Source organism: Phaseolus vulgaris, chromosome 8 (assembly GCF_000499845.2).
Source record: "Phaseolus vulgaris cultivar G19833 chromosome 8, P. vulgaris v2.0, whole genome shotgun sequence".
Taxonomy (NCBI): domain Eukaryota; kingdom Viridiplantae; phylum Streptophyta; class Magnoliopsida; order Fabales; family Fabaceae; genus Phaseolus; species Phaseolus vulgaris.
The window spans coordinates 6,103,942-6,114,508 of NC_023752.2; the positions used below are offsets into that span (position 1 = coordinate 6,103,942).

A 10,567-nucleotide genomic window follows, 5' to 3' on the forward strand; every position below is an offset into this window, starting at 1 on the left:
ATTTTTATGAACATAACTTTTATAAAATTTAATAAAAAAATAATTCAATCATTATTATAAAATTTATATTTTTATCTTTTATTATTATAATAAAAATGCGACACATCTAGTATACTTAAATTGGCATTGATTATAATTAAAATTGATAGCATAACGAGTAAATATAATGTGAGAAAATATATTATACATTAACAATTAACAATACAGTTTACTCGGAGACAAAAGTTCTATGATTTTTTTTTTATTGATTAATAGTGTAGAATTTTTTGCATTGACAACTTAATATCCATTAAACTCTAATATTTGATAGAAAAGAAAACAAAGGTAAAACAAATATTTCACAAAATTCATCATGACAAATTAATAAATCACTGTCTACGTTGGCATTTCTATGAAAACAGCATACCCAACAACTCTGAAAAGAATATAGAAATCAGAAATGATTGGCCAAGTATCTTCATGACTCACTAATGAAATCCTTCATTTGAAAGCATAGCAAATATTATAAATTGTCTCTTTCAAGGAATAAATTTGGAATAGTTCAAAGAATGACGTGAAAGTTTTGTGCTGCAATTCCTTCCTTCATATCAACTATAACTATATTTCCTTCATGCATCATCTATCATCTTCCATCAACTTTTCTTCTTATGCACACTTTTTCTTTTCTTCACATAATTCTAAAGAGTCTACCATCATTTCCATAACATATTCGCTATTACAATTATTATTTTCTATTTCTTATTTTCTTTTCTGTCTTTGACTTTAAAGGTAGGTGTGAGTGTATACATACATACACAAAAAAAACTTTATGTAGTACAAAAAATTGGGTGACATTGTATGTATTTGTTTGTTTGCAGTAAAATGTCGATTCGAACCAATAAGATGAAAGCAGTACCTGTGTTGCTGAAGCAGTTGATGACAACAAGGAGCAAATTCAATGAAAGGGGAAGAGATGAATCATTTGATGGGAAGTTGGAGATGTTGAGGTTGGATCTGAACAAGATAAAGGATGTATTTGTGAGAGTGAAGAAGAATGAAGAAGAACTGCTTGACATATTAGCGGAGGTGCATGCCCATCTTTGCAAGTTAGACTGCAGAAAGCTTGGTGAAGACATGAATGGCATTTGCAAGAGAATCAGAGATTCTGCTCACAAGTTGCTCCCAATGGATGCTTTTGATGACTCATCTAAGGAGGAGGATCACAAGGGTGGCCAATCACAACAGTTGCAGCAACCCCATCAGAAGAGTTGGACTCGGGTAGATTATGAAGGGTTAAAAAATGTACCAAAAGAATGCTTGTCATCTCTCCTAATTTTCCCTGAGAACGCTGTCATAAGGAAAAGTAATGCAATTAATTTGTGGATTGGAGAGGGTTTGGTTATAGATATAGAGAACAGAACAGCAAGGGAATGGGGTGAGCATGTGATTCATGATCTTTTGAAATATAATGTGATTGTACGCTATGGTAAAGGAAAGGATCCTCTTATCAATAAATTTCAAATTCCTCCTAGCGCCTATGGCCAGTTGGAATCACTTGTATCAAAAGAAAATGTAGAGGATCCTGGACAAGATCGGTTAGAGCTTGCGCAAAAAAAAGTGACACTAGGTGATTTGCATTTCGGTTACTCTATACGTACTGTTTTCAATGTTGGTGCAAGTTATCTGAATTTTAGACCATAATGGATCAAGGAATTTATGAATTTAGAGGTGCTTCAACTTGGGCGTTGGAAAGATTCACCTGTACATCACATTGAGGTTGGAAGTGAAGATTTTTTAGAAGAGTTGAGAAATCTAACGCAGTTGAAATATCTTAGTCTCCGGGGGATATCAAGAATATTCAAGCTTCCATCCTCCATTGTTGAACTTGAGAGGCTACTAGTTCTTGATCTCAAAGCTTGCCACAATTTGGAAACACTACCTAATGATATTTCATCAATGAAAAGTCTCACACATCTGATTTTGTCTCAGTGTTACCTTCTGGAGGGCATGCCGAATGGGATCGAGAAGCTAAAAAATCTCCAAGTACTAAAGGGATTTGTAATAAGTACTCCTGAAAAGACTCCTTGCAGAATATCAGATTTTGTAAATTTGAAAAAATTAACTCGACTCAGCATACATATAGGAAGCCAGGCAGTGATCAAAGATAAGGACTTTGAAAGTTTGAGCCAAATTTTTACACTTGATCATCTCAAAATATCTTGGAGTGGGTCTGACCCAAGGTATGGTAATTTTCAGCTCTCTTTGCCACAAAATTTGAGAAAGTTGCATTTAGAATGTTTTCCTGGAAAGAGTTTTCGAGAATTCTTGTATGACATGAGGTATTTGTGGAAAAACATGGAGCTAAAGATAACTGGAGGAAAACTGGCAAGTATGGAAGTAGATTTTGAATGGTGGCACGTGAACATACTGCGTCTCAAGTATCTTAAGCACTTGAAAGTCGATATAGACGATTTGAAATCATTCTTTCCTGGACTGAAATATGCAGAAATTAAACAAGTCTCAGAACACATTGAGCATGAATGGACTTAATATGAATTATATATTGTAAGAGTATGCGTGTAACAGTCAGCAAAAGTTAGAAAATAAGGAAAAAATAAATAAGATGTGTCTTTATTACTTAACTTGTTATGTCCCAATTAAGTTCTATGAATAATATGTTTTACATTGTCTTGTTTGCCAAAAATAACAACTACAACTGTTTGGAAATGCTAATAACTCAAATTCAATTCTAAACACATGTAAACTTTAGAGGTGAATTTTGAACACATACTTGTCCTTGCAACATAAATAATTAGTAACGACTAAATAGATAAAATGGATTTGACGTTTAGGGACGGACAAGGTGGCTTGTGGAAGGATATTCTTGAGTCCAAATACGGAGGTTGGAAAAGACTGAGAGATCAAAGGAATAATGTTAAGGAGTCTCTTTGGTGAAAAAACTTGAAGGAGGTTTGTTGTGTTGGAAAGTTGGGGAAGGAGTTTTGAAGATCGTTTCAAGTGGAAGATTGGTAACGGGACGAAAATCAGGTTTTGGGATGATAATTAGGTGGGTTGTGATCTTTTAAAGAGGGTTTTTTCGAGGCTGAGTACTTTGAGCACTCATTCCGAGCCTAAGTTAGTCGTGTATGGGATTTAGGTTGATGGTATTTGGGAGTGAAATTTAGCTTGGAGAAGGAACCTATTTGAGTGGGAAAAGGTTTCAGATAGTCAACTTCTTTTGAAGCTCCAAGGTTTGAGGATGGAGTGGGATTTGGATGACAAATGGGTCTGGAAGGATGGCAAGTCTTCTTCTTACTCGGTTAATTTTGCTTATGCTTTCTTAAGGGATGAGATAAAAGGGGGAGAACAATTCCATGTATGTAAAGTTTTGGAGGACTAAAGCTTTGCCACCCGCCCATATAACTGTTTGGAGGGTGTTAATTAGAAAATAAGCTAGCCACCAAGAATAATTTGGTGAGGAGAGGTGTAGTGACTGAGAACAATATTTGTGTTTTGTGCGGGATGGAAGAGGAGTCTTGCAGTCATCTGTTCTTCAAGTGCAGGTTAACTTGGCTTGTCTGGAGTCAGTGCTATGCTTGGTTAGGTTTGGCGTCCGTGGACCATTCTGATCTACGTGTTCATTTTCAACAGTTTATGATGTATAACACACCCAAATCCGTTAATGCAGTGTGGGGGACAATTTGGAACGTTGTAGTAAGTGAAATTTGGATTCTAAAAAATAAGATAATCTTTAAAGGAGGGGTGGTGAATGGTTCATAAGTGTTTTCTCTTATTCAATTAAAGGCTTGGTCGTGAGTCGTCTCCAAGGTACCATTAGCTTGTTTTTCTTACTTTGACTGGTGTCTTGATCCTCTGGTATGCGTGAATATGATTTAGTGTTGATTTTGTGTGTTGGATTTATCCTATCTGTTTGACTGGATGTTGGTTTAGATCTTTGTTTTGTGCTTAGGGGATGATTATAGTTCTGTATAAGGGTTGAACCACCCTTGAAGTGGTTCTTATCTATTTAATCTTTATTGTTGATAAATTTTTTTAGAGAAACAAACAGTCACTACAAGAAAATCATGAAATAAAAACTAATTTTAGAGACAAAAAATAATTAGTTGCTATAGTGACTAAATTATAGACCATTTTAGAAACTAAAAAAATGTTTGATTTCTAAATTAGTTTATATTATTGTTAAATAGTTTCTAAATTAAATCACAATAGGGACCATCTTCCGTCCATCTTTCATCTTTCTGTCACTCACTTCCGCACTCAACATACCAAATCTTTTACCAAACAAAAACCCTTAAAAAATGTACCAAATAAAAATAGTTATTTGCGGCTTCCAAAAAATATGATGTTATTACAGAAAAGGGAGTTGAGTTTGAAAGTGTGATTGGATTGAGGGTGAGTATCTGATGTTGCATGTAAATGAGTTCATTAATTGTGAGCTCAAGATGGCCCGTATTGTCATTTATGTTCAAATAGGATTTTATGTCATTTCTCTTCTTAAAATAAAACAACTGTACCTTTTCCATCAACATGTCCTTCTCCACGTTGCAATTTCTATGAAAAGAATCTCGAAATCATAAATCATTGCCCAAGTATCTTCATGAGTCACTAATGAAATCCTTGATTTGAAGGAAATTGTCTCTTCCAAGGAAATAAACTAAGAATGAAGAATCCAAGTTTGTTTGGAATGGTTCAAAGAATGACGTGAAACTTTTGTGCTGCAATTCCTTCCTTCATGTCGTACTAAAATTGCAAATTCATCTCATCATTCACTTTCCTTCCATATCAACTATAACTATACTTCCTTCATGCATCATCTGTCATCTTCCATCAACTTTTCTACTTATGCACACTTTTTCTTTTGCATCATTTCCATAACTATTTGCTATTGCATTTATTATTTTGTATTTCTTAATTCTTTTTCCTGTCTTTGACTATAAAGGTAGGTGTGAGTGATATACACAAAAAAAAAACAGTTTGTTAAATTTGCAGTAAGATGTCAATTCGAACAAATAAGATGAAAGCAGTACCTGTGTTGTTGAAGCAGTTGATGACAATAAGGAGCAAATTCCACGAAAGGGGAAAAGATGAATCATTTGATGAGAAGTTGGAGAAGTTGAGGTTGGATGTAAACAAGATAAAGGATGTATTTGTGAGAGTGAAGAAGAATGAAGAAGAACTGCTTGACATATCAGCAGAGGTGTATGACCATCTTCGCAAGTTAGACCGCAGGAAGCTGGATGAAGACATGGACGACATTTGCAAGAGAATCAAAGATTCTGCTCACAAGTTGGTTCCAATGGATGCTTTTGACGACTCATCTAAGGAGGAGGATCACAAGGGTGGCCAAATATTTCACTCATCACAACCGTTGCAACAACCCAATCAGAAGAGTTGGATTTGGGTAGATTATGACCGGCTAGACCGTCTACCAAAAGATTGCTTGTCATCTCTCCTAATTTTTCCTGAGAATGCTGTCATAAGGAAAAGTAATGCAATTAATTTGTGGATTGGAGAGGGTTTGGTTGTAGATATAGAGAACAAAACAGCAAAGGAATGTAAGCTATGGTAATGGGAAGGATCCCCTTATCAATAAATTTCGAATTCTTCCTAACGTCCGTCATAAGTTGGAATTGTATGTTAGAGAAAAAAATGTAGACCATCCTGGATATGCATCTCTTTTTCGGAAAACTGGAATAAAACGGTTTGTGCTTAAGCAAAAAAAGCTGACACTAGGTGATTGGGATTTTGGTTACTTTACACATACTATTTTCAATGTTGGTGCAAGTTATTTGAATTTTAGACCACAATGGGTCAAGGAATTTCCAAATTTAGAGGTGCTTCAACTTGGGCGTTGGCAAGATTCACCTTTGCATCACATTGAAGTTGTGAGTGAAGAATTCTTGAAAGAGTTGAGTAATCTAACACAGTTGAAATATCTTAGCCTCCGTGGAATATCAAGAATATTTGAGCTTCCATCCTCCATTGCTCAACTTGAAAGACTATTAGTTCTTGATCTGAAAGCTTGCCATAATTTGGAAACACTACCAAATGATATTTCATCGATGAAAAGTCTCACACATTTGATTTTGTCCCAATGTTGCTTACTAGAGGAAATGCCAAAGGGGATCGAGAAGCTTACTAATCTGGAAGTACTAAAGGGATTTGTAATAAGTACTCCTGGAAAGACTCCTTGCAGAATATCAGACCTTGTAAATTTGAAAAAACTGAGGCAACTCAGCATACATATAGGAAGTGGGGTCGTGATGAGCAATATGGATTTTAAAAGTTTGGGAGATATTTTTACACTTGAGCATCTCAAAATATCTTGGAGTGTTTCTGACACAAGGTATGGTAATATTCAAGTCATTTTTCCACTACATTTGAGAAAGTTGCATCTAGAATGTTTTCCTGGAAAGAGTTTTCGAGAATGCTGGTTTGACACGAGCAATTTGCTGCAACACATAGAACTAAATATAACTGGAAAGTATGGAAGTTAATTTTGAATGGGGGATCGTGAACATATTGCGTCTCAAGTACCTTAAGCAATTGAATGTCCACATAAACGATTTGAAATCATTGTTTCCAGAACTAAAATATGCAGAAATTAAAGAAATCTCGAACCATTCATATACTGAGCATGAATGGAACTTCTAATATGAATTTGATTACAAAGGTGAAGTTAATTTCATGTTGTAAAATGTTTCGTATACTTATTTTGTTCTCTAAAAATGTTGTGTACACTTAAATAAATATGATATATCTCTGTTACTAAACTTTTTATATTCCAATTAATGTTATGCATAATGTGTTCTCTATTGTCTCCTTAGCCAAAATAACAATTACAGCAATATGCCAAGAATTCAAATTCAATTCTAAGCATCTAAACTTTAGAGCTAAATTTTGAACACATTTTTCCCCAACATAAATAATAAGTCAATAATGACTAAATAAATATTAATGTTTTTAAAGAAATTATTTATAAAAACAAAAAATACTATCATCATCTTAAAATTAATTTTTAAGTTTAATTTATTCTCATAGGATTTGTCTGCTTTATTTATATAATATAGTTTAATTATATTTGTAATCAAAGATAAATCTTGAACATTATGATTTCACTAAATTTGTTGTTGTAAAGGCTGCAATTGATTTATCCACCAAAATTAGTCACAAGTAGACGTAAAAGATGTAGATCTGTGCAGTTCAGGAAAGAAGAATAAGAAAGCTTTTGTCTTCAGTTTTCCCAATTGCAATCTTTTGTGCAAGACCTCTTTGTTCTTAAGTAGTATTGATTCAAAGAGAAGTTAAGAATTTATACTTTTGATGCATTTACCAATATTGCAGGATTGTTGACAACAATTTACTTGAATAACAATTGTGGCAGATTAATATAATCACCATGAAGATCACTTCTGACACAAATTTCAAGAGTAATTGAACTTTTCCAAAGAATATACAACCTCATCAATAACTAATAATGTTCTTACTATTTTTATAGAAAGATATAATCTAATCAATTAAAAAAATAATCAAATTTGATAAAAAAAAATGAAAATCAACCAAAACTGAATTTTTAAATATCAAACTTCGATCAAAAAAATTAAAAACCATTTAAAAAAATTATTTTTACAGTTAAGTTTTATTTTTTTCCGAAACCAAACAATTTTGCTCGAATTTGAAATTAGCATACTCAACAACTCTGAAAATAATCTCCAAATCATAAATCATTGCGCAAGTATCTTCATGAGTCACTAATGAAATCCTTATTTGAAAGCATAGCAAATATTATAAATTGTCTCTTTCAAGGAATAAACTAAGCGTGAAGAATCCAACATTGTTTGGAATGGTTCAAAGAATGACGTGAAAGTTTTGTGATGCAATTCCTTCCTTCATATCATACTAAAACTATATCATTTACCTTCCCTCCATATCAACTATATCTATACTTTCTTCATGCATCATCTATCATCTTCCATCAACTTTTCTACTTATGGACACCTTTTCTTTTCTTCACATCATTCTAAAGAGTCTACCATCATTTCCATAACATATTAGCTATTGCAATTATTATTTTCTATTTCTTCTTTTCTTTCCTTCTTTGCCTCTAAAGGTAGGTGTGAGTGCATACATGCACACAAAAATGAATTTATATAGTATAAAAATTGGGTGACGTTGTATTATTTATTTGTTTGCAGTAAAATGTCGATTCGAACAAACAAGATGAAAGCAATACATGTTTTGCTGAAGCAGTTGATAACTGCAAGGAGCAAATTCCATGAAAGGGGAAGAGATGAATCATTTGATGCGAAGTTGAGGTTGGATCTGAACAAGATAGAGGATGTATTTGTGAGAGTGAAGAAGAATTGCTTGACACACTAGCAGAGGTGTATGATCATCTTCGCAAGTTAGACCGCAGGAAGCTGGATGAAGACATGGATGACATTTGTAAGAGAATCAGAGATTCTGCTCACAAGTTGCTCCCAATGGATGGTTTTGTTGACTCATCTAAGGAGGAGAATCACAACGGTGGGCAAAAATTTCACTCATCACAACAGTTGCAGCAACCCCTTCAAAAGAAATGGACTTGGACTGATTATCATCGGCTAGACTCTCTACCAAAAGATATCATGAAGACTCTCCTAATCTTCCCTGAGAATGCTGTCATAAGGAAGAGAAATTTAATTAATTTGTGGATTGGAGAGGGTGTCGTTGAAGGTACAGAGAACAAAATAGCAGAGAAATTGGGTGAGGATTTGATTGATGAGCTTTTGTGTTCGAAAGTGATTCTACGCTATGGTAATGGAAAGGGTCCCTCTATCAATAAATTTGGAATTCTTCCTGACTTCCGTCGTCAGATGGAATTGTTTGTAACAAGAAAAGACGTACACCATGATGGATATATTTTCCGAGTATCTCCTTTTAGGAATACTAGACTGAATTGGTTAAAGCTTGAGCAAAAAGAAGTGACACTAGGTGATTGGTATTTTGATTATCTATACATATTATTTTCAATGTTGGAGCAAGTTATCTGAATTATAGACCACAATGGGTTAAGAAATTTATGAATTTAGAGGTGCTTCAACTTGGGCGTTGGCAAGATTCACCTTTGCATCACATTGAAGTTGGGAGTGAAGAATTCTTGAAAGAGTTGAGATATCTAACGCAGTTGAAATATCTTAGTCTCCGTGGGATATCTAGAATATTCCAGCTTCCATCCTCCATTGTTAAACTTGAGAAACTACTAATTCTTGATCTGAAAGCTTGCCATAATTTGGAAACACTACCTAATGATATTTCATTAATGAAAAGTCTCACACATTTGATTTTGTCCCAGTGTTTCCTTCTAGAGGGTATGCAAAGGGGATCGAGAAGCTCACTAATCTCCAAGTACTCAAGGGATTTGTAATAAATACTCCTGAAAAGACTTCTTGCAGAATACCACATCTTGTATATTTGAAAAAACTGAGGAAACTTAGCATACATATAGGACGTGAGGCCATGATCAGGGATAGGGAGTTTACAACTTTGGAAATGTTTTTAGCACTGGAGCGTCTCAAAATATCTTGGAGTAATTCTGACCTAAGGTATGCTAATATTCTTATCGGTTTGCCACCAAATTTGATGAAGTTGCATCTAGAATGTTTTCCTGGAAAGAGTTTACGAGGATGCTTGTATGGCGAGAGGCATTTAGGGAAATGCATGGAGCTAAATATAACTGGAGGAAAACTGGAAAGTATGGAAGTAGATTTTAAATCCTATAACTTGGACATATTGCGTCTCAAGTACCTTAAGAAATTGAATGTCGACATAAACTATTTGAAATTATTGTTTCCTATGCTCAAATATGCAGAAATTAAACAAATCTCAAACCATTCATACACTGAGCATGAATGGCCCTTCTAATATGAATCAGATACTGATTAAAAATAAAGGTTAAGTTAAGTTCATGTAGTAAAATGTTTTTGTATACTTATTTTGTTCTCTAAAAATGTTGTGTATACTTATTTTGTTATCTGAATATGTTAATCCCAAATGTCTATATTGTTCCTATAAGAGTGAGCAAAAGTTGAAAAATAAGGAAAAAAATAAATATGATTTATCTTTGTTACTAAACATTTTACATTCCAATTAAGTGTCATATATAACGTGTTCTACATTGTCTCGTTAGCCAAAACAACAACTACATGTAGAAACTAATTGAAGGAAATAACATAAGGCAAAAAGTTGTAGAAACTTATTGAACGTAATTGCACGAAATTGCAAAACTGTTGAACTGGTGCTTTCATTTTGATTTACTTCAATAATATATATAATAAAATTACAATTACTGGAAGCTATAAAATAGGAATACTAACAGTCTTGTAAACTAACCACTAATGCAATATTTACAGTAAATAATTTAAGACTAATAAAATCTGAATTAATAACCAACATTCTCCCTTAATTCTGATTTGGAACAACCTTCATACCCAACAAATCTCTTAACTTGATAAAAGCATCAATCTTCAATGGCTTAGTGAGAATATCTGCAATTTGATCTTCTGATCTACAGTATTCCAATTTGATC

The 10,567-nt window shown here is 33.7% G+C and overlaps 3 protein-coding genes across 3 annotated transcripts; all 3 read left to right on the top strand.

Moving 5' to 3' along the window:
- Nucleotides 1-1,695: 1,695 nt before the first annotated feature.
- Nucleotides 1,696-2,529, top strand: LOC137823613 (disease resistance RPP13-like protein 4). The gene has a single exon (XM_068628820.1). It carries the CDS (start codon nucleotides 1,696-1,698, stop codon nucleotides 2,527-2,529), a length of 834 nt encoding a protein of 277 aa, XP_068484921.1.
- A 2,464-nt stretch (nucleotides 2,530-4,993) lies between these two features.
- On the top strand, nucleotides 4,994-8,379 carry LOC137823619 (disease resistance RPP13-like protein 4). The gene is made up of 3 exons (XM_068628827.1): nucleotides 4,994-5,555; nucleotides 5,656-6,346; nucleotides 8,196-8,379. Exons 1-3 carry the CDS (start codon nucleotides 4,994-4,996, stop codon nucleotides 8,377-8,379), a joined length of 1,437 nt encoding a protein of 478 aa, XP_068484928.1.
- A 53-nt stretch (nucleotides 8,380-8,432) lies between these two features.
- On the top strand, nucleotides 8,433-9,903 carry LOC137823625 (probable disease resistance protein At1g62630). Its single transcript, XM_068628834.1, has 2 exons — nucleotides 8,433-8,973; nucleotides 9,335-9,903. The coding sequence occupies exons 1-2, from the start codon at nucleotides 8,433-8,435 to the stop codon at nucleotides 9,901-9,903; spliced, it is 1,110 nt and encodes a 369-aa protein (XP_068484935.1).
- The last annotated feature ends 664 nt before the right edge of the window (nucleotides 9,904-10,567 follow it).